The following is a 23,842-nucleotide window of genomic DNA, read 5'->3' on the forward strand; positions in this document are numbered from 1 at the left end:
TGAAAAACTTCATGGGTTTTTTATCTGTTGTTTCCTGCCTCTCAGTTATAGTGACTTGTGTCCTTTGTGTTTTGTTGTGTTTGTGTGTGTTTATGTGTATGTTGGACTGAATTCATATTCCTTAGAACTGTCACTCATTCTAGGACCACGTCAAACTAAACTCTTGGCTTGAGGTTTTTCTGTCTTCCTAGATAGTATGAATTCTTGGTTGAAATATTCATGAGGGCTAGATTCTTAAAAACTTGCAACAGATATTTGTTTTTTTCCTCACTCCAAGAGTCAAAGTATAAGGCAGATAATTTTTTCCTACTATTTCCTCTGCAGGGTAGGTTCATTTCTCCTTATTTCTTAAACTGAAGAACCCTAGTTTCACGATGTGAGTCCTCTTCTAGACTCCTCACCTTTTAAGGATCTTAGCTTTGATCTCTGGTCCCACGAACCTCTTAAATGTGAAAAAAACAGTTGAAGTTGATAGTTTCACCTAATACTCTCAGGAGGAAATTGGTTTCATTTTCCTTAACCTCCCTAGCTTCCTGCCTTCACATAGTATTTGGCTTCTGAGAATTCTTCATTTGTTGCCAGATGATCATTGCATCTTAAAAGATTTTAAAGTCTTTTTATCTTAGTATTTTAAATTTATTTTCAGCTGGGGTGGGTTAGATGGGCTTTGCTTCAGGTATTAATCTGCATTACCGTGTCCCCCACTGAGCTAAAAGAATGCAGGACTTTGTCATTTCAGTCAGCTGCTGTATTCTCCATGCCTAAAGCAGTGTCTAGGATGTTTATTATTTGTTGAATGAGTGACTGGCTATACCTTTATGACTGACTTCTTGCAGTTTTAAGGAAATTACAGTGATGAAACAGATATGTGTGCAAAGATTTTTATGACAAAGGTAATTATTTAATGGCCATAAAATGCTACCAGTTTAAATGTCCAGCAGTGAGGGAGTGGTTCAATATAATGTGGTACTTGTATATAGTCACTATAAATAATTTTCAGAAGAATATTTAATGATGTGGAAAGATGTTAATGATATATTTGTTAGAAAAAAATCTATAAGTTTCAGTATTAATAGTGGTTATGGCTGTGTTGTAGGATTGCTGATGAATTTGTTTTCTAATTTTTATTAATAAAATGTGTAGTAGCAGTGATTGCTTTAAATACAATTTCCTCCCTATAATTGGTTTAAGTTTAGAATGTTTAAAAGATTTTTTTCAAACTTAAAAATATTTTATCTTAAAACGTAAATGTTCATTCATTTGCTGATATTTTGATGTATGGATAAAGCCTTCTCTTCTTGCATAAACCATGTGCATAGTAGATAGGCTGTGATATGTAGATTTTGTTTATTTATTTTAATTTATTTATTATTTATTTTTGGCTGCGTTGAGTCCCCGTTGCTGCGTGCGGGCTTTCTCTAGTTGCTGCAAGCAGGGGCTACTCCTCATTGAGTTGCGTAGGCCTCTCATTGCGGTGGCTTCTCGTTGAGGAGCATGGGCTCCAGGCGCGCGGGCTTCAGTAGTTGTGGTATGCGACTTCAGTAGTTGTGGCTCGCGGGCTCTAGAGAGCAGGCTCAGTAGTTGTGGCGCATGGGCTTCATTGCTCCGCAGGATGTAGGGTCTTTCCGCAGCAGGGATCGAACCCGTGTCCCCTGCATTGGCAGGCGGGACTCCCAACCACTGCGCCACCAGGGAAGCCCCGGTTTTGTTTATTTAAAGTGGAATAGTTAATAAGTTAAAATACTTATAAAGAAATCTGAGTGCAGAACCCAGTCTAGATTTTTATTGTTTCTTTCTCTGTATTTTCTATTTGTCGTGTCTACACCAATTTTTTTTTCCCCCTCTTTTGGCCGTGCCACGAGGCTTGTGGGATCTTAGTTCCCTGACGAGGGATCAAACCCATGTCATCGGCATTGAAAGCGCCGAGTCCTAACCACTAGACCACCAGTGAATTCCCTTGTCTACACCTATTTTGAAAGCAATTTTTCTTAATGACTTATCTCCAATTTTTAAAAAACATTTTTCTTTTTTCTAGAAACAGTAGCTTTTTAGTTTTGCACTCAAATCTTATTAGTTTTTGTGTAGTTAATTTTTGTAATAAGTTGGAAAATATGAACAACTGATTCTTGGTAAGCATATGGCTCAGCCTGTTAATGCAGAAGGGAAAGTATACTACAGAATAGCTTCGTAACCCTGAGTGCCCAGAATGCCATAGCTTTCCACCTGTATATTTTGCAGAGGGAATGGAGAGTTGATACAGTGAGCTGCTTAAAACAATGCCTGCTACATTATTTTATGAGACTAAATTCTTTAAGTCTTAGGTGACATATTTTGAACTCTGTCAGATGCATAAAGAATTGTAATCATTACAATTCAAGCTTAGGATATAAGAAGAAATAATGTTATCCAAAATTTCTTTCATTTTTCCCCTTTCTCCTTCCCTAGGTGGGTCCTATGTGTATGAACTCAGTGCAGTCCTCATACACAGAGGAGTGAGTGCTTATTCCGGTCACTACATTGCCCATGTGAAAGATCCACAGTCTGGTGAATGGTATAAGTTTAATGACGAAGACATAGAAAAGATGGAGGGGAAGAAATTACAACTAGGGATTGAGGAAGATCTAGGTAAAACCTTTAAGTTGTGAGTGCCCTTTTAAAATATAATTTTTTTTTTTTTACCAGAAATGTTTGTGATAAATTATTATGGCCCAAGATTGTTATGGACTATCAAGGCTATTTGCATTTCTTAAACACATGAAATCTCTGAACATCTTTTATAGCAATGCTTGAATTTTTTAAAAAAATGATTTTGCTCCAGAGATGGTTTCCATAATGTCATGTTTTCAGTACAGTTTGAAGGCACAAATTTAATTTTCAATTAACAGGTTAATTGTGGGCAGCTAGGAAAGAGGATGGTGAGTATTAAGCTAAAAATTATGAGTAGTAGATGTAATATAGTAGGATTTGTAGTCCTTTTCTCTGGGTTAGGACATTTATTTTGGGGAAATAAGTACAGCAGGGGAACTTTGTTCCCTGAGCAATGTCTACCCCTCCCTGTTAAGTATCTTACTCCGTCCCTAGAGTGTGGAGCAGTGCCTCTGTGGGGAATCAGCTGCTTGCTGTTTTGTAGTAATGAGTTCTGCTGTAAATGATACCTCCTGAAATAGTATTATTCTAGTATGTAGCTCTCATCATCTCAGTTTTCGTGGGCTACATACCCATTTATTGTCGAATGGAGTGTGCAGTTCTTCCAATAGGAGCCATCTTGGCTGAGGTTCTCATCACTTTCTTACCGTGTTTGTCATTTTGGGGTGAGGCTCGGACAATGGGATGCAAAAAGAGAAAAGGATTGGGAATAGGTGTGTGTCTCCTGCCACCCTTCTTCTTAAAGGATCAGTACCACTTTCCCAAGGTGGAGTAGCATGGCAGTTGAGGTTGGCTTTCAAGGAAGGCATGGGGAATCTTGCTGCAGATATCCATGTGGTGGCTATATTCTTGTAATTTGAAGAAGTATTTTCTATTTTTTTATGTATACCATTTTAATTCATCAATTATACCTCAGTAAAGCTTGAAAAGAGAAAGTGGGAGGTGTGCTGGGCTTGCCTGCTCTGAGTAGCGCTCAACCCAGGCTTGATGCTAGAAGTATTTTCTAATTTTAAATCACATTTTAGACATGTAGCAATCTTGCTCCCACTTTACCTAAGTAATACTTAGGCTCTTAACATTTGCTTATATTTTTTCTTATCGTGATATTCTTACTAGGAACAAAATTGACATGTAGCTTTAAATTGTGAATAAAATTCGGCTTTATTTGACTGTTCTTTACTGAGGTTTATTTGATCTGTTTCATTTTAGTGAGAAAATTGTAGGATTAAAAGCATTATTAAGGCTCTCCTGTCTTCTACATATAGGTAGTCCTAAATTTTAAAACAGTTCAATAGAAAGAGACTCTACATGTATGAGGCTCCCATTCCATTGTTTTAATGCCTCTCATTATATGCAGCTTACATTGCTCCTTTTTATCTATTTTATCAAAAATAGAAAATACTTATTCATTAAATTCCATTAGTCATTCATTACTATATTCTCTTGTGAACTTCTATGAATCATTTTATATTCCGTCTTATACAAATTAATGAACATCTTAAATCTTAATTTTTTAGTTAGAAATGACCAACGTCTTTTCTTCGTATACGTGCCCCTGAGGTTTTTAATTCCCTATGACTGTGGTCTTTAAACTTATTTGCTTCTGTAGTCCCTATAAGAATATTGAACAACTTCTGTATTTCATTGCACATTTTAAAATCCAACATTTTTCATTGTAAATTTAAGTAGCTTCAAATAATGTAACTTCTGACAAATTATAAATATTGAAACTTTAAACTGCAGCATTACTGTTGTATCCAAATGAAATTACATAACATATAGATTCCATACATCCACATCATCCTTTTCAGAGTTACATGAACTGATCTTTTTTTATGACAGGATTTTTTTTTTTTTTTAATGTTTCCTTTTTCTCCTATACTAGTGTTTCCATTACACTGACTCTATAGAATTTCATTCTAATGGAATATGCTAAGTTTTCTGTAGCTGTAAAGCTCTAAATAGTTAGAAAGTACTTCTGGATTGAGTGTTCTTTTTTTTTTTTTAAATGAAACTATATAATTGATCAAACCAATGTAAGTGTGTTAGAAATTTTTAAAAATTGAACACAGCAGAATTTTACTGTAAACATATTTTTTGGTGAGATAAGACTTTTTTTGTCACAGGTAAGAGGTTATATCTTTCTTTTGTAAAGTGGGAGACAGATGACTGAAAGGAGAGGTGGAAACCATCAGTGAAACCTGAACAATTTTAGAAAAATACATTGTCAATTGAGGATCTGGTAATTGATTTCCTCAGAACTATCCATGACCTCCTACCCATTGGAAGGTTATACTGGGATAATCAGACTCAATTTGAAGGTCACCTTCATGTGATATATGTGCCATGTAAAACACTAATGTTTTCCACTTGCTTCTGAATTTATAGAGATTAGTGGCTAATCTTAGCATTTTATTTCATTTTTTTCAGGAACATTCCATTTTATTTCTTTGCACAATTAAGTCTGGATTTATTTTTGTAATTTAAGATCAACAGTAAAATTAACTCATAATAGTTTGTGGGTTTTTTTTTTTTTTTCCTGGTTCAGGTTTGTCATTGTGAAAAATAATACTTCCTTTTCAGCTTTTAAAAATGGAATATGGCAGGCAATGCGGGTTAGTAACTTGTTTAAACATTAAAAAATTTGTCCAGCCTGCTAAATTTTTATTGCCTTTTAATGTATCTTGAGTTTGTATTTTAGGAATTGTTTTCTATAACCCTCCCCCTTCCCCTCCCCTGCAAAAGAATGAATAAACTCCAGGCATTCTAATTTAGTCATCTTTTGATTTCTCTTACCTCAGCAGAACCTTCTAAATCCCAGACACGTAAACCCAAGTGTGGCAAAGGAACTCACTGCTCTCGAAATGCGTACATGTTGGTTTATAGACTACAAACTCAAGAAAAACCCAACACAACTATTCAGGTACCAGGTGAGCAGTTTTCCAGGATTACATAAGGCAAATATTTTAGAATACCGTGCTCAAAGGTCAATGACGAGAACGGATTGCTTTTATCTATTATGGTAGGTTGGTTGCATGTGGTAAATGGTGAAAGTGTATATAATCGCAGATTTGCTTTAAAGTGGTGAGTTTTTATGATAAAGGAGGCTTTAACAGAACTATTCCACTGACTGCCCCTAAAGAAAAGCAAAAGCAATTAAAAAAAATTCCTGTGGATTATAAAGATGAATTTAAAGAGCAATTTGGTTCTGTTTTGTTCAGTTTGTAAAGCAGTTTTGGGTTTTAGCCAGTTATAAATTTTCTAGATTTAATATAAAAAAGGAAGAGCTGCTGCTTGGCTGAGGGCAGTCGTCAGTTGTCATTTTACCTAATACTGTGCTGTGCTCTGTCTGTGGCACCATCTGTTTTGAATGGTGTTTCTGACCCATTTGATGCTTCCAGTTGACTGATGATGTCATGGAGAATCGGGTAGGGGAACCCCCTGGTATTTATTCCAGGGGCTGTCTTCAGTTTTACTTCTGCCTGCAGGTTGTAGGGAGACCATAGTAGGATGTTGCCACCAAAATCTTAGCCAGTATTTGTTGTAATTTACAAATCAGCATGGTTCTTTGTCTTTGAAAAACAGGATAAAGGTTTTTGTGTCTTTCTGTTCTGAATAGCCTTTCTTCAAGAGCTGGTAGATCGGGATAATTCCAAATTTGAGGAGTGGTGTATTGAAATGGCCGAGATGCGTAAGCAAAGTGTGGATAAAGGAAAAGCAAAGCATGAAGAAGTTAAGGAGCTGTACCAAAGGTTACCTGCTGGAGCTGGTCTGTAAGATAGTCTGGGACAGCACTGTTGCCATTAAGTGCCTTGTTTCTTTTATGTTCACAGACGTGTATGAACAAACTTTCCCCTGCCCTTTCTTATTTATAACCCGTTAATGCCAGCTTGTGCACTATACAATTACTATGTAAACCAACAGTAACTTAATGTGTAGCATTCCGTATAATTTTCATTATCATGTACTTTTAAAAATGGGAAGCTCTTAATAAATTATGAGGTTTAGGTCAGCACTCTGCATATATAACTCTTGTAGATATTTCTAATTTGTGAGACATTAACTTGTTTTTAAAAGAAAAATCTGATTGGGCTACTATGGAAGCAACTCGCCTAATCTATTTCCTTGTGTACTTTGTGCCCTAACAGTATTAACAGGCATTCTTTTATACGAGTACTATTTTTATGATACTGTTAGATTATTTTGAAATTTAGTATCAAATATTCTAAGAATAGGAAAGCTTTCTGCTGACCCCTAATTTCTTAAGAATTATCCCACACAGTCCAGCTCATTCCTTTACTGTGTATGTTTATTCAAGTTTATCTAATGCCTCAAAAAGGAAACCTCAACTCCTTAAGGCTGTTATGCCATTTGTAATAATGTTTTCTGTCATTTCATAGGCAATTCCCCATACCCAACTCCTACTTTAAAAAGAGGCAGTTTTACTAATTTTAGAAAATAAATACTCAAGCATAATTGTACTTGTGGTTTTGTCTTTTTGATATCTCAATTTTCCATTACTGGTATTACTTTAAGCAAAAGATGAATATAAATTGCTACATCTGTAAGAATATCTCTCAAAAGTTCTGTCTAAACTATACCTTAATTTGATTCTGACCTTTCTTTGTAACCTGTTACTCTCACTCTGTTTCAAGGGTTGGGATTATCCTAAAGAATTAGACCGACCTCAGTTTGATTGGAAACAATTTGGAAATGAACATGTAATTCAAATCTCTAAATTTATTCAAAGGAGTTGGTACCTAGAAATTTGTTTTCTGAACCTTATTCATGGTTTCCTGTATTCACTGGACAAAAGAAAGCAACTTACTGGATCTATAAACTAAAATGCTGTTTTGAATTACTCTTTAAAACTGCATGGTCCAAAGATGTTATGTGTCAAGTTTACACTGTGCTCCTCTTGCCTGTTTTCATTCCGTCTATAAGAACCAGTGCTTGTGTTCTTCGAATATGTATATATGTTATCAATACTCTTACCAATTATGAGCTTTATAATTTTTTCCCATTTATAGTAACCTTATATGGTAGTAAGTCCATGTTTTCCTAAAATATTGTCAGATCTCAAAGCTAATGACCATGGTTTTGTGCTGCCAATCAAAGTCTTGTTATGTTTTTTCTAAATCTTAACCTTTGTGAACATATTAAAAGAAGGGTCATTTATCCTAAAATATAAACCTCACTGGGGACCTGAACCCTTTTGGCCCTTTTTATTTAAGTTGAAATAAATTATCTCTAAATAATCCTAAATTATCTTTAGGTAAGTTTCAAATATTTTTCATGCCATGATCTTTCTAGACTTTATAACTTTCCAAAACAAATTCCTATTCAAAATCCAGGCATTTAAAACTATATATAAATAACTTTGAACCATAGTATACGTTTCCCTTTGGTAAATATTTTAACACTTGCTTTCCTGCTTCGTCAGATGCTGAGATTTTTATACAGTTTGTTTATTATCCCAACTTAATAGAGTTCTTACTCCTGTTTGTTAGTTGGATTATCCATGCCTTTGGCATCACAATAATGGAGAACATCTGTGAGAACCTGCCAGGCGTCTCTCTCTAGTGCAGAAACATCTGTAGTGTAAAAACCTTCCACAAGCAGAATCTACTTTAATTATTGAGACTTGTGCTAGACCCCGATTGTTAGGGAAGCCCTTGGTAGAAATTGATACAGCTCTTTCAAGATTTTTCTAATCTTCATATCTTACATCAATAGCCTTGAGATTACTAAAAGTTTTAACCTATGGGACTCTCCTTGGGAAAAGATTAGATATGCTAAGACTTCTATTTTGCTCTCTGGGATAGGGATCATTCCATACCATTATACATTGTAAAATGCCACAACCATGTTAACCTATGCTGAATCTTAAGGTCTCCACATTTATATATTGTGTGAATATATGATTAACTTTTCTATATCTCTTTTCTTCCAAAAAAGCTCAAAATGCTTCACATATCTTATCTTTTACATTCAACAACATCCCTGTGAGGTAGGTAGAAGGCAGGTATTATTACCTTCATTTTACAAATAAAAGATCTGAAGCATAGAGAGTTCAAGTGACTTGCTCAAGTTCAGTTTCTTGGTGGCAGAACTTGGTCTCAACTTGTAGTCACGAGCTCTTCCTCTGCAGCTGCATCAGAGCTGACCAATCAGTTAGGAGTCTCTCAGTTTATGATGTACAGTTTTAGCACAAATAAGGGATCCAACAGTTCTGGATTTTGTTTTTGTCAAAATTGAAATGTTTTATGCTAAACTTAAGACGGAAGTTAGTTTTTAGACTTGTAAATCTCAGGGAAGTGTAAAATTGGTCAAAATGGGCTTTGAGTTGAATTGTCTATCCCTCAGATCTCATCAGAAGTAGTATCATAATACAAATATATAAATTCAACCTCTGTATGTTTTCTTCTATGTTTTATGCTGGGACTCACTGGAGATCTTTGTAAGTAATCAAAGCTGGCCCTTTATCTTTAATTTTGGCTTTTACGGAACTCTGGGGCTCTGTTTTCCCAAATTAAAACACATTCTGAGGTGTTTGGTTGTACCTTTTAATCTTTGCAACTTCAGAATTGATATGTTCGATTCTAGTGCACTTCATCCTAGAAGTTGCTTAAAATAGCTTAATTTCTTGAAATACATAATAATGTAATGAATTGATTGTGATATGGATTTGGATGGGGAAATCAACTACCTTTTAATCAACATCAGTATCATCTTGGGTGAAGAAAAATTCAGTGGTTTAAACGGCCTTGTGGAAGTGCGGTTATAGCTGATGAGGTTAATTTTTAACTTAGAACCTAGTCAGACTCCTCGTTTTAACTTTCAGTTGTATTATCACACATCGATGACAAGTGTTGATGAAAATCATTATGGGGGTGAGGTTATGTGATTTGCGAGCTGGCCTGGAGTGTGGCTTGTAGTCACCAGGTGTCCTGATCAGAGCTCTGCTGTGCTATCAAGCAAGACACTTCTCTCTGTGGAAACCTCTTTTGTAGAATGTGGTTAATAATACCAGCCGATCTTATAGGGCACCGTGCAGACTCGTCCCTCCCGTGCACAGCTCCTTGAACTCAGATGAGTGCTAGTTAAACGGAGCTTTGTGCTGTACTCATGAAACGTCTTCCCTGAACAATGATTCTTATGATTCTGCTAACTTTGGAAAGAGTTTGCATTGTCTTGAGGAAAATGAATGTATCGCTTAGTCAAAAAGCTGTAAGAATACATAGGCTCTTTCCCTTGCTTTCTTCCTCAGAGCCCTATGAATTTGTCTCTCTGGAGTGGCTGCAGAAGTGGTTGGATGAATCGACGCCCACCAAGCCTATTGATAATCACGCTTGCCTGTGTTCCCACGACAAGCTTCATCCCGATAAAATATCGATTATGAAGAGAATATCTGAATATGCGGCTGACATTTTCTATAGTAGATACGGAGGGGGACCAAGACTAACTGGTAATTCGAGATGTCTTATCTGCTTAGAAAAGAGTAATGCAATAAGCCTGCATTATATGATCTTTATGATCATTTGACCCAGACTGTGCTTAGACCTCCTATTCCTTGCACTTTGCAAAAATGATTTGCTAAATCAAGTAAAAGTTAAGCAGTGTCATACATGGTATATTTATAATGTTAGAAAAGAAACTGCTTATTCAGTTTTGTTGTGTTTTTTCTCAAAAAACAGACAAAATAGGATACATTTGAGAAAGCCATCTAGTAGTGTTTTGTTATTTTGTACAATACTCTTCAAAGTATTGGTCCGGTTGATACCCACACGAAGGTCTTAAACAATTAACATTACGTTTATAGTTGTCAGATATATTGATTACCCTCCCCTCCTTTACAGCCTCCATCATTTGATGGTGGTCTTGCAAAATTTGCATCTAAATCTTGTAAAATGTACTTTCTGGCATAGATAATTATAGCCTATTATAACATTTTATATCCTATAGTTCTTTCTTTATGCAGGATAACACTATTGCTGTCTTGATATTTATGTCGCCAAAATAATTTAGGACGTATACCAATTTGCTATATTGTCAAAATTTGTGACTTTGGGTTAAAATTCTTCATTGTTCTATGAAGTGCTGAAAACATTTTCTTAACAGGAAGTCTGTACGTGAATACACTCTTGACTTTCGTTTTCTCTGTCCCAGTGAAAGCCCTGTGTAAGGAATGCGTAGTAGAACGTTGTCGTGTGTTGCGTCTGAAGAACCAACTAAATGAAGATTATAAAACTGTAAATAATCTGCTCAAAGCAACAGTAAAGGGGTATGTTCACAGTGTATATTGTTTGATAAGCTAAAAAACCAAGTAGCTTATTATTTGTGGATAATAGGGACTTGGGATCTTTGGAAGAAAGAAGAGTGATGAGTGGTTGGCCACAGCAGAGTAAATTTTGTGGTGATTGCTGCTGTGGCAAAGATAAAGAGAGCTGAGGCACAGCCCCTGTGGCTATATTCCATCCATTAGAAAGGTGGAAGCAGAGATGTGCATCTGAGGCCTAAAGAAGCCAAGGCGAGGTTCTCGCCTGTGTTCTGACATGGAATGGTGGAATACTTATGTTGGAAAACCATTCTAGCAGGCCTGGGGTGTCCCCTTTAGAGAGGCTGAAGCAAGTTTGTTAACCAAGGGTACCCAGTAGTGCATCCTTGTCAGGAACATCCAGGCTTCTTGGAGTTTGTTGAGCCGCACTCTGTAGAGCACCTCTGGACTCAGGTGGCATTTATGATGTTTGGGTTTAATTTAAGTTGTATATTTCCCAAAGAAATATCAATCTAGTTCACTGTTTTGGGTCATTCCACAAACAGCCTACTGAGTCCCCTAAATGTGTTTGTGTATATATATATGTGAGTGCCTATATGTGCATTTGAAGGGTCAGCTATATGCAGTTTTGAGTAGTAATCAAGTGAAGGAAAGTGGCCAGTTGTTTGGTGTGATTGGCATAAATTTAAATGAGGGTTAGGAGGAGCAGGGTAAGATTTAGGATGGAAGCAAAGTATTTTCTATACATGCAATTTAATAGTGAGGAGTAAAAATGGCCAAAATGAGGAAATACGTAAAAAAAATTGCACAGCAGCAAATACTGAACATTTTAATTCAGTTTAGTTGTGGCCTTTACAAGGAAAGAAGGGAGAAGGACATTAGGAAATGTTACTTGCATGATTTTACATTCTCTCTCTTCTCCACAGCAATGATGGATTTTGGGTAGGGAAATCCTCCTTACGCAGTTGGCGCCAGCTAGCTCTTGAACAGCTGGATGAGCAAGATGGCGATGCAGACCAAAGCAGTGGGAAAATGAATGGCAACACCTTGAATAAAGGTAATATTTAAAACCTGTATGTAGATGGTTGTGAATCATACCACAAAATTGTAAGCATTTGTTTGTAGTAAAATTGTTTTGATTCCCATCCACGTAACTTCTAAGACAATTTTTTTGAAGCCTAAAGCTCTCAAAAATGTCTCAGAACAAATAAAAAGACTTATAAGCTATTGAAAGTGAGCAAGGGCGCAACAGCTCATGAGAGGCATTCCTTATGACATAAGGCATTCCTTATGACCTGCTTTGGGCTTAGGGTCTCTCTAGTTAATCCCAAGCAAAATTACTTTTAATTTTGCTCCAGCTAAAATTTTTAAGAAAGGCAAGTCTGCTGCAAATTGCATAGTATGTTGTTAGCTCAGTACATTTTGGTTATAGATTATTAGCCACGCCAACAGGCTGACTTCATCAAGTTAAATGTGCTTGAACTTCTGCATTTTTCATCCAGGAGAAAAAGCAGGTTTTGAATAGCTTTTTACTTATAAATTCTTCTGAGTTTTCTGAAGCGATGCTTTTAAATAGGAAATTATATTAATGTAAGTCAACCACTCAATTCAATTTTGTAATCAGTATTTTATAAGATTATGGGAAATTAAAACATTAAAACCTTTTAGATTTAAAATAGAAATCAGTAGTTTGATCAGTTTACTAATTCAGATACAATTAATGATCCATAAGCAATTATTTCACTTAATTTTATCTCCAAATATTAGTACTTACATACATATATTTTATTATTTTAATATTCTTAACCTTTTTACTGAAATATTCTGTATTTTCTGCATTTGAACATTTGTATCATTTTATTTGATGTGGATCTTCCCATATCACTGCTTTATTTTTGAGAATGTAAAAACACCAGAGCCACTAATAATTTTAAACTGTGATTTTTTTTTTTTAAACATTTTCAAATTTGAAGAGTATTTTTTTCTTTTGGCTAAAGTATTTTGTTGTGCTGTATACTTCATGAACTTAACATTTGTTTCAATTTTATTCTATCATTTAAAAAAGATATTTTAAATATAGCCAATATATTATAATAGCTATATATGGAATATAACCTTTACAAATTGTGAATCACTATACCTGAAACTTAATATTGTACATCAACCACCTCACTAAAAAGAAAGATTAAAAACATACTTTTAGTGTGACATGTGACCCAGTATGTTAAATATTTTGTGCTCTTTTAAGCCTATTTACATATCAGTGGCCCTTTTTTTTTTTTTTAAACTGAAGTATAGTTGACTTACAATGTTGTGTTAATTACAGCACAGTGACTAAGTTATACATATATATATATTCTCTTCCATTATGGTTTATCCCAGTATATTGACGATAGTTCCCTGTGCTCTGCAGCAGGACCTTGTTGTTTATCCGTTCTGTATATACCAGTTTGCATCTGCTCACCCCAAAGCCCCAGTGCATGCCACCACCGCCATCCCAACCACCAGTCTGTTCTCTATGTCCCCGATTCTGTTTCTGTTTCATAGATAGGTTGATTTGTGTCATATTTTAGATTCCAGCGACCCTTCATTTTAAGGAAAGTTGGATGCCATAATAGAAAATGCCTCGATGTCCTAGCTTAAAAATATTTTTCATGTTGCTTTCAGAGTAAAATGCTCCTCTTCTCCCCCTTCCTCCATTCAAAGATTTTAAAAGCTTGAAGCAGAGTAGAAGCAACAAAGTAAAACCTGAAAGCCTTTCCACCGGGTGTAATCACTGTAAACAGTGGCTTTTTATAATGGTGCTTGTTATTGGCACAGTTGTGCATCATCCTTTACCAAAACAGTTTTTAAAAATTTAGCAGCTACATTTCATTGCATGAATATATATTTATTTAACCTATTTCAGTTTTTTACAATTAGTACGTAAGCACAGATGCAGTAAATGTGTCCTTGTACCTACTTCTTTGCCTAATTTTCACATTGTGTGACAGAGAGAGAGACACAGAGAAACAGGCAGGAGACAGAGTTATCTGGTCATGTCTTTCCTTTGCCCATTTCTCTGCTTGAGCTTTTTAATGATTAGTAAATATTCTTTATGTATATTAAGTGTATTAAAAGTCTGTTATGTGCTTAACCTGGAAAATCCATGAATAACTATTCTAATCTCCTGCTACTTAGGACTTCTTTTTATTTGATCCTGTTCACTGGTATACACAAGTACAAACTGGCAAGTGTCACAGTGTAGACAAGTAGGAAAAGCAGATATTGAAAGAGAACTGTTAATAGGAAAAGGAAAGTTTTAATTATATATGTTTGACATGAAATGTTAAATCCTTATTTCATTAGCCTTCTAAAGTTTTGTTCTTCCCTAAAGAGTCGATGGGTGAAAGTGACATGACATGTAGATGATTATCCTGGTTTATGGCACAGTATTCTGAATACCTTGACTAGAATTAATGGAAGGATATGTAAACTGTTTTTCAGTTTGAAAAAAATGCATATTTTCTTGCATAACCCCAATCTTTGAAAAGCAAAACTGCCATTCAGAAATTTTTCTTTCCTTTAAGGGAAAGAAATGAAACACTTCTTAGCAGGACTGTGTCAAATCACTTGGGTCTAATTTTTAAAATGTTTTAAAGTTTTCTGTGTTTGAAATTGTATAGAGTAGTATCTTTGCTACTTTGAAATTTAAATACAACAGTAGAAGAGTTATTATCTGTATTTCTTTTGATTAGATGAATCAAAGGAAGAAAGAAAAGAGGAGGAGGAAGAATTAAATTTTAATGAAGACATTCTGTGCCCACATGGTAAGCTAGATAATGTAAAACTTCTGTTGTTAGCCTTACTTTAGCATATCATATATATTTTGTTAAATATTTTACACTCAAGAGCTCAGGCCCTAATATGGCAGCCATGGTAGAGCAACTGGTTTTCTAAACTGTTCATGATCCTAATGTTTCTATTCTCTTGCCCTTTTCAACTGTTAGCTTCTACTGCCTACTTTCAAGCCAATGCCTCTCACACTTTTCCCTCTCTCCTCGCAAAAAAAGTTTAAAATAATAGAATTTCCCCATATTTTAGCGAAGAAACTTATTGTCACTTGTCACATTGAAGGGTTTTCTGAGCTTGAAGGAGAAGAATTTCAGTTATTTCCCATTTATGTGTCTGTGTCTTTGTCCAAATTTGAACACTTTGAAAACAGCATTTGTATATTCTTCTTCTTAGGGCTATTTCTGGTTTAGTTTCTTAGCTACTGTGTACTATATATTCTTAATAATAATTTCTAAATCCTTATTAATCCTGAATATTTGTTTATGTATTTATTTGGTTTTAGTGAGTGCTCATTTGAAATAACTTTTTTTTTGAGAGGGACTCCTTATATATGACACATGGTTTGCCATTCTGTCAGCCCTCTGAAAGCCAAAAAGGTGTCTACTTCTCAAAGTCTTCTACTGTATAAGTTCCCCAATCACTCTTTTTTTTTTTTCTAACTCCACCCTGAGAAAAATTGGACCCAGAGAAGCTGGGATGTCAGTGATGAATCTGTTGACACGTTTGCATTTCTTGTTGTGTGCTAATGTACTGCTGATACTCAGCATTCTTTTTTTTTTAATTGAAGTATAGTTAATTACTATGTTGTAGTAGTTTCATGTGTACAGCAAATTGATTCAGTTATACGTATATGTATTCTTTTTCAGATTCTTTTCCATTATAGGTTATTATAAGATACTGAGTGTAGTTCCCTGTGCTATACAGTAGGTCCTTGTTGTTTGTCTATTTTATATATACTAGTGTATATCTGCTAATCCCAAACTCCTAATTTATTCCCCTTCCACCATCCCCTTTGGTAACCATAAGTTTGTTTTCTGTCTGTGAGTCTATTTCTGTTTTGTAAATAAGTTCATTTGTATAATTTCTTTTTAGATTCCATATATGAGTGATATCATGATATTTGTCTGTCTGACTTCACTTAATATGATGATCTCTAGGCCTATTCATGTTGCTGCAGATGGCATTATTTCATTCTTTTGTATGGCTGAGCCTAATACTCAGACTTCTTGTTGGTCCCAATAAATTCCTTATTTTAGTTCTTCATTGCCTCGTTATGAACCCATACATGATGCCTCACCCTTTCCCTCATTCACACCAGTGCGGTGCGGCACGCGGGATGTTAGTTCCTCGACCAGGGATCAAACCTGATCACCGCCCCTTGCAGTGGAAGCACAGACTCTTAACCACTGGACCGCCAAGGAAGTCCCCACACCAGTGGTTTTTTATGAAGAAGAGTCCTTGGTGATGCTAGTGATAGTAGTTGTCACTTGAGTTGTATTTGTATGCCTATCTTTCTGGCCACAATCTCACTGCTGTTTACTAGCTGAGTGGCATTCTCATTTACTGGCTACACAACTAGGAAGTGGGGGTGAAGGGTCATCCTGGGATGTGGATTTTTTTTTTTTTTTTTAAACATTTGTAGCATAGATGTGCACATAGCATAAGTGCCTCCATTTTGAGAGTTGAGGAATCTGTAGTAAAATACTAAGTTTTCATGCTTGGTGCTGCTTAGCAGAGTGAAACAGTGCCAGAACTCAGATTGTCTTCCTCCTTCGCTCACTGACATTTGCTCTCAGCCCACCTCTCTCATCTTGTCATTTTAGTTTTACAGTTTTGACTAGAAAGCATGGCAGAGCTGAAAGTGATTTCAGGACTTAATGCTGCTCCCCTCAGCTTGTCAGAAATTGTATATGAGCTATTTTTTTAGATCTTCTAGCTTGATCTGCAGCTCGGTGGCATTTTGTTGCTGTATCTTGTTATCTTGCATTTAAAAAGCATAGTTCTCAACTCTTGCTTTTGCGGACGTCACCTGTCAGTGTACCATGTCCACAGGTGCAGGATACAGGACTTCACTTAAAACCTACCCCACTCTTTAGGTTTATATTAAAACTTGTTCCTGAGATGTCGTGATGGTTGTCATAGCAAACAGATGATAGACATTTATCAAATGTTTACCTCGTGCCTAGTAGTTTTCTGAGTGTATAGATATTAACTCATTTAATCTATATAACGACCCTGAAAGGTCAGTATTACTATTGTACCGATTGTACTGATGAGTAAGTAAACTGAGGCACAGAGAGGTGAGAGTCGTTTGCTAAAGGGTACCACACTTAATGCATAGGTTTCCCCTAGTTATACAATTGTCTGAAATTCTTTTTCTTTGAAAATTTGAAGGACTTACTGTATCTTTCAATGTACCATTAGTCCAGAGCCCTTCTTAGGCAGTTTTTGTCCCTTCCACTTTTGGTAGCTTGTTAAGATCTCTGTCCACAGCGTCGTGACACCTTACCCTGTGCAGGTCCTAATTCATTTATTGCTTGGGGGGTTCTGTGGAAGCCATGCACATGTGTGAGGACAGGGGACCGCCAGCTTCCCTGTTTGGGTGTCCTGGCTGGGCCGTTTCACTGGAGAATTCTCACTTTGATTATCCCTTCTTGGACTGCTCAGATTTCTCCATAAGGATCTTTCATTCTCCTGCCTGGAAAATGCAGAGCTGGCTGTCACTTCCAGGGCTGTAGAGAGGAGGGCTTGGGAGTCTCTGCATTCTGTATGGAAACATTCACTTATCCGCATCTCAGCGCACTACCTCTTATCTCAGCTTTGTGTCCCCCAGTGCGGAGGCCTTAGGTTTTATATCATCAGAGAAGCTTGTGTTGCCTTTTGTGGATAGCGGGGGCAGGTATCTGTAGGGTGTATAGAAGGGCAACTCAGAATTTTAACTGCCTCTTAGATAGTCTTTTAGTCTGTTCTCTTCTGGGTACCCCTAATTCCTGGATTTGTGGGGCCAGTTCTGTAGTGTAGTAAATCGGGTTACTTCTTTTGTCAGTTTAGAATTCATTTTTCTTGTCTTATCCATCCACCTTTAAGCTTCTAAAATATTTGTTTCTGTTGTCCCATCTGTTTTCTTTTATCCATCATGATTTTGTATCTTTAAAAAAGGTCCCCTTACTGTGGTTTAATGGTGTTTCAGGAGGAACTGGAAGTAAATGCAGTTTTAAAACATCATTTTTATCTGGAAGTCCGTGTTTGCATTTTTCTATTCTAAAGCCTGTGTATGTTTATCACGGATTTTGTGTGAATTAATAATGGATTATATATTCCATTATATGATTTGCTACTATCATAGAGTTTAGCATTTACTGCAGATATTCCTTATCCATCAGGCTTTCTTATCCATTTCACTTTATATTTATTTAATGGTTAATCTTCCTTAACTTACCTTGTTTATTATACCTGTTTACTAAGCAGCTGAGCAGTTTTTTAATTTATTTTTTTTACAAGTTCTTTGGATATTCTGTGCCCCCAAAGTATTAGAGATTGAACTAGATTTTGTCGGGGAGGGGATTTATCCAGAATCTAAACTCATTGTTAACTAGATTTCTATTTTTACCAGAAGAATCTTTGGGGATTAGGTTATCGAATTATGTTTGGTGAATTCAATCTCTCATGACTAGTTTGATCTTGTATTGGGAGATGTTGTTTACAAAATGAATTTAGTTTATTGGCTTTCTCTTAAGATTTAAGAAGCAATGTTATGTATTGCAGGATACAAGTCTAATTTCTAAAAATTCATATGTCACAAGTAAAAGTTCATTGTTGTGAGGTCGAACTATTCATATACATTAAATCGTGGTAGTTATTAAAATGATGTGAAACTAAATTTAGAAACATGACTAGGGGTAGAGTAGAGGACTTTCTATTTAATACTGACCTGCAGTATTTAATACTGTCCGCAGTATTTAATTTCTGACTGCAGTGAAGTGACTTATTAAAATACATTGCTGATTTTAGAAATAAACTTGCGTTCTTTTCTAATTACCTGAGCAATGCACATCCTACAATACAGCCAGTCATAAAGTAAAAGCACCCTTACATGAAAACAAGAGGCAGTGTATCCAGAGAGTCTATGGAATCCTGTTTAAAATATGTGTTTGTGTATTTGCATTATTGTTTCCTACATTCTCTCTCCCTTTCTGAACCAGATTGGGTTATAACATATGTATACAGAGGAACGGTCCCTTTAAAAAAAAAAAAAAAAGGGAAACCACTTAAAAAGTATAATTGCCCTGGAGTTCTTTCTTTCTTTCTTTTTTTAAAATTTATTTGTTTTTGGCTGTGTTGGGTCTTCGTTGCTGCACGCGGGCTTTCTCTAGTTGCGGCGAGTGGGATCTACTCTTCGATGGGGTGCACAGGCTTCTCATTGTGGTGGCTTCTCTTGTTGCGGAGCAAGGGCTCGTGGCATGCGGGCTCTAGAGCGCAGGCTCAGTAGTTGTGGCGCACGGGGTTAGTTGCTCCACGGCATGTGGGATCTTCCCGGACCGGGGCTCAAACCCGTGTCCCCTGCCTTGGCAGGCGGATTCTTAACCACTGCGCCACCAGGGAAGTCCCTTGGAGTTCTTTCTAAACCAGTTATAGAAGTCTACTGTAGTCTTTTTTATGGCTGCATTATATTTCACCATAAAGGTGTACTAGATTGGAGCCTGATAATCCAGTTAACCTTTAAAAAAAACCGTAAGTTCCCTAATGGTGTCAAGGATAGCATTTTATTTTTTAAAGCATTTTTTAAAAAATTACTTGTTTATTTATTTTTGGCTGCATTGGATCTTCGTTGCTGTGTGTAGGTTTTCTCTAGTTGCAGCGAGTGGGGCTACTCTTTGCGGCGGTGCGCGGGCTTCTCATTGCGGTGGCTTCTCTTGTTGCGGAGCACGGGCCCTAGGCACTCAGGCTTCAGTAGTTTTGGCATGCGGGCTCTAGAGCGCAGGCTCAGTAGTTGTGGCACACAGGCTTAGTTGCTCCGTGGCATGTGGGAACTTCCTGGACCAGGGCTCGAACCCGTGTCCCATGCATTGGCAGGCAGATTCTTAACCACTGCGCCACCAGGGAAGCCCCATGATAGCATTTTAAAGTAAGTTTTCATAACCTCAGAGGAGGTTAACAGCCTACTCAGAAATAAAGTTAATTTTTACATTGTGATCTATTTTCTCTGGTAATAAGTATATTAAAGCAAAGTAATCATTTCTTAGGATTAGTCAAAGCTCAGTAAGAGGTGACGGATGGAAGTTAAGAAGATGCATTTTGAGGCATTAGAAATTATGGGGTTTAGATGAGAGATATCTGGTTTCATATCCTAGCTCCATTATCCACCAATTGTGGTGACCCTGGGTGTATTAATTTCTCTGATTCTTGGTTTATTTATTGTTATAAAACACATAAAGCAAAGAATCATGATACTGCATTTAGAAAGTCCCTGGCTTTTTTACTCATATAAACATGTAAGTATCTTGCCAATGGGGGTAGAAACACATTTTCCTTTGGAAACTTCAAGATGGTTTTCTGGGTAAAGAACCATATAGGTACGTATATGCAGTTCACTAATTATCTATTGGGAACAGCTGAAGCAATAGAAACTGGAACCACAAACACAATGAGGGGTTGAGTGGGGAGAAAGGCCCTGAAATGCTAGAAGTATCAGTCAACCGAGGAGGGGCCGCTGAGATTGAGGGTCACTGCCATCTGGGCGTTCTGTGATCTTCGGAGGAAATGAAGGGTGGTGGTGACTAGCATTCTGCTTCTTCTCTTTTGGATTTTTAAAGATCCACGGGGTTCAGGGTGTTTGCAGTAGTAATAGCAAACCAACTGGGTATTGACTGGAGATGGTTTTACGATTGAACAGTAGATTGCTTTACTATTTAAGTGTGAGTCTCACACAACTTTGAAAACAGCATTTCAGTTCGGGATGAATTTAGTAAAGTAATAAGGTAAAACGGAGAAAATACGTTCTGCAGGAAACTGTGGCATTTGAATGTGGGCGGAGATGAAATACAGACCAAATACTGTTAAACAACCCCTGGGGTGGCACAGGGACACCAGGATCCCTGGAAGCCCTTTTAGTGCTTCCTTCACTGGTAGGAAGAAGGACCTAGATTAAGGACAAAGGAATGGCTGGCTTCTTTAGAATTAGATGAAATTAAAAATTTAGAGACTTTGAAACTAAGGAAAGAGAGAGAGAACTACAGTACTTTAGAACAGAAGGAAAAGAGGCCCTACAAATTTGTCTTAAGTTTAAGAAATATAAAATAGATTTTTGGAAGGTATATATTGATTTTTTTTTTTTTAACCTTTTCTCTCTACTCCGGTCCCCCCCCCCCCCTTTTTGACTTAGGGGAGTTATGCATATCTGAAAATGAAAGAAGGCTTGTTTCTAAAGAGGCTTGGAGCAAACTGCAGCAGTACTTCCCAAAGGCTCCCGAGTTTCCAAGTTACAAAGAATGCTGTTCACAGTGCAAGGTGCTGCACGCTCTCCTGACATCTGTGGAAATTATAGTGCCACCTCCCTGGATTGACTTCCCAGGAGAATTGACATTGCACTCTTGGTAGGGGTTAGGGAGGAGGCAGGTCCTGTGCTGTCAGCAGGAGATGGTTGATTGCTTCCTGCTTCATTCTCTTTCAGATTTTAGAAAGAGAAGGAGAAGAAAATGAAGCCTTGCATAAGATGATTGCAAATGAGCAAAAGACTTCTCTTCCAAATTTGTTCCAGGACAAAAACAGACCGTGTCTCAGTAACTGGCCAGAGGTATAATGATTCCCACAAAGGATAGAATTCATCTCACCTTTGTAAGACCCTTGCCAAATTCCTGATGAACAGTGGTTTCAGAACAACTGAGAGCTTCTCTAATTCTCATTTGTATAGTTTTCTTATCCGGGGGATTTTACTCTTACTTCTGGTTGCTTGGTAGAGGGCTGTATTTCCATTTTATTTATGAAGCTTGAAAGAGGAAAACCACAGTATATGGAGACATTTTCCCTATAGGATTTAGGTTAAGAATGCAATGAATTAATGGATACTTTCATTTTTTCTATTCTAGGACACGGATGTCCTCTACATTGTGTCACAGTTCTTTGTAGAAGAATGGCGAAAATTTGTTAGGTATATACCAAAAATTTTCTATTTCCTTTTTTATTGTTGATTTTAGTATTTTTAAGAATTCATGGATCCTGATCGTAGTACCTTACTTTTACTAGCATATACTGAAAGTTTTATTTTCTAATAATTTAAATGAATAATCCTGAGGAACACATTAATTACTATCATTAAAATATATCTCTAATTTTAAAATAATCATCTTAAAAAAATCTTCTGTTTAGTCATGCAGTAGTGAAGTATATTGATCCTCCTTGTTTCGTTTGAGTAGGAAACCTACAAGGTGTAGTCCTGTGTCATCGGTTGGAAACAGTGCTCTTCTGTGTCCTCACGGGGGACTCATGTTTACATTTGCTTCCATGACCAAAGAAGATTCTAAACTGTGAGTTTCTTCTCTTCATGTGATTTTTTTTTTCTTCTGGTGATTAATAGAATGTGTTTAGGAAATTTCTCGTCTGACATAAAGAGTCTGTTTTAAGAATCTGTTGAATTGTGGGGTTATTTCCTCTGGTATTCTCTGCTAGGTGGAGCACTTGCCTTTTTAAAAAAAAAAAAAAAGACTGCTTCTCCATAAAAATCAAGAGGCTGCCTGAGGCTACCTTGCTCTTGTTTCTCCCTTCTCCTTCCTGGAGCCCTGCTTTCTCCTTCCAAGCTGCTGGTACCCAGGACAGTGTCTCTAGGTTACATCGTATAGTATTTATCCCTCTGTAACTAACTTCTTTACTCAGCTTTGGTTTTTGAGGTTTAGCCATGTTGATCCATGTATTGATAACTTCAGTCCATTTTGTTTTACTGCTGTTGTAACATTTTTTTGTATGAAAAAACTACTATTCCTTGTTGATGTATCTTTTCCTTCTTAATTTATTTGTAGTAAATATTGGTTTTGATAATTTTGGTTTAGAGATGGACTATGTCCTTGTGTCTTAAAGCATGTTGTGTTTTTTTGCACAGTATAGCTCTCATATGGCCCAGTGAGTGGCAAATGATACAAAAGCTCTTTGTCGTGGATCATGTGATTAAAATCATGAGAACTGAAGGAGGAGATGCAAACCCTTCAGAAACACAGTATATTTCTGAGCCTAGTAAGTTTTCATATTGCTCTTGCTTTATGTAGTTAAAAGTTGGCATTTTAAGGGGGAAGGAAAGAGTATGTCAATATTGTATTTTCTACTTAAAGTTAAAGATCATGTGGTGGTCCAAACTATATTCCGCAGATGGGAGTTATCATATAATTACCTCATTATTTGTATGTTTGTCGACAGTAAATGGATTTCCTTATTTGCATACAATAGAATACAACGGTTAACAGAAAAAATGAGTAATATTTTGATGAATACACTCTGGTAACTTTGATATGTTCTTTTAGATCTTTCATTCTTTGACAGTAATTCCTCAACCACTGCTATTTTACCCTCTTTTTTTTTTTTTTTTAAAAAGAACTCTGTCCTGAATGTAGAGAAGGGTTATTGTGTCAACAGCAGAGGGACCTGCGTGAATACACTCAAGCCACCATCTACGTCCATAAAGTCGTGGATAATAAGAAGGTACCAGTCCCTCTTGTGGCCGTGCCTAGTAATGATCAAGCTTGCCTTTTGACTTGCTGTTGGATTTTCACTGAGGATGGCCTAGGGTTGCCTTATTTTCTTTTTGGTGGGAGGGGATGGTGCAGGCGGAGCCATTGGACTAGAATTGAAAAGGAATAGTTATGTGATTTATGTGGATCTAGTCAGTTATTAATCGAAACACAAATATTGATTGTCAGCTGTGTGCTAGGAATGGTCTTGGTGCTGGGGATACAGGTGGTGCAGAAGACAGAGAAGTTACCTACCGTCAAGAATATTTGTACCTAGTGAGGTAGATCAAGAATAAGCCCATAAATTCATAAGATAATTTCAGACAAGAACAAGTATTTTGAAGGAAATCTAGCAGAGTAAAGCGAGAGA

At 36.6% G+C, this 23,842-nt stretch overlaps 1 protein-coding gene across 10 annotated transcripts in view; it reads left to right on the plus strand.

Moving 5' to 3' along the window:
• Positions 1-23,842, plus strand: part of USP48 (ubiquitin specific peptidase 48) — a 66,300-nt gene that overhangs the window by 27,126 nt on the left and 15,332 nt on the right. For 4 of the 10 annotated variants that reach the window (XM_082404269.1, XM_082404270.1, XM_082404272.1 and 1 more), the window contains 13 exons: positions 2,446-2,625; positions 5,448-5,576; positions 6,266-6,415; positions 9,917-10,114; positions 10,816-10,930; positions 11,851-11,981; positions 14,662-14,733; positions 21,141-21,265; positions 21,429-21,551; positions 21,844-21,905; positions 22,171-22,281; positions 22,851-22,981; positions 23,337-23,443. In XM_082404269.1, the coding sequence (XP_082260395.1) occupies positions 2,446-2,625; positions 5,448-5,576; positions 6,266-6,415; positions 9,917-10,114; positions 10,816-10,930; positions 11,851-11,981; positions 14,662-14,733; positions 21,141-21,265; positions 21,429-21,551; positions 21,844-21,905; positions 22,171-22,281; positions 22,851-22,981; positions 23,337-23,443 (1,634 nt within the window). Of the gene's footprint in view, positions 1-2,445; positions 2,626-5,447; positions 5,577-6,265; positions 7,128-9,916; positions 10,115-10,815; positions 10,931-11,850; positions 11,982-14,661; positions 14,734-21,140; positions 21,266-21,428; positions 21,552-21,843; positions 21,906-22,170; positions 22,282-22,850; positions 22,982-23,336; positions 23,444-23,842 lie in introns of those variants that run through there. The other 6 variants (XM_082404271.1, XM_082404274.1, XR_014247998.1 and 3 more) reach the window with 5 other exon arrangements.

This window comes from Balaenoptera borealis (genome assembly GCF_965194805.1).
Source record: "Balaenoptera borealis genome assembly, chromosome: 1".
In the NCBI taxonomy this organism is placed as follows: Eukaryota; Metazoa; Chordata; class Mammalia; order Artiodactyla; family Balaenopteridae; genus Balaenoptera; species Balaenoptera borealis.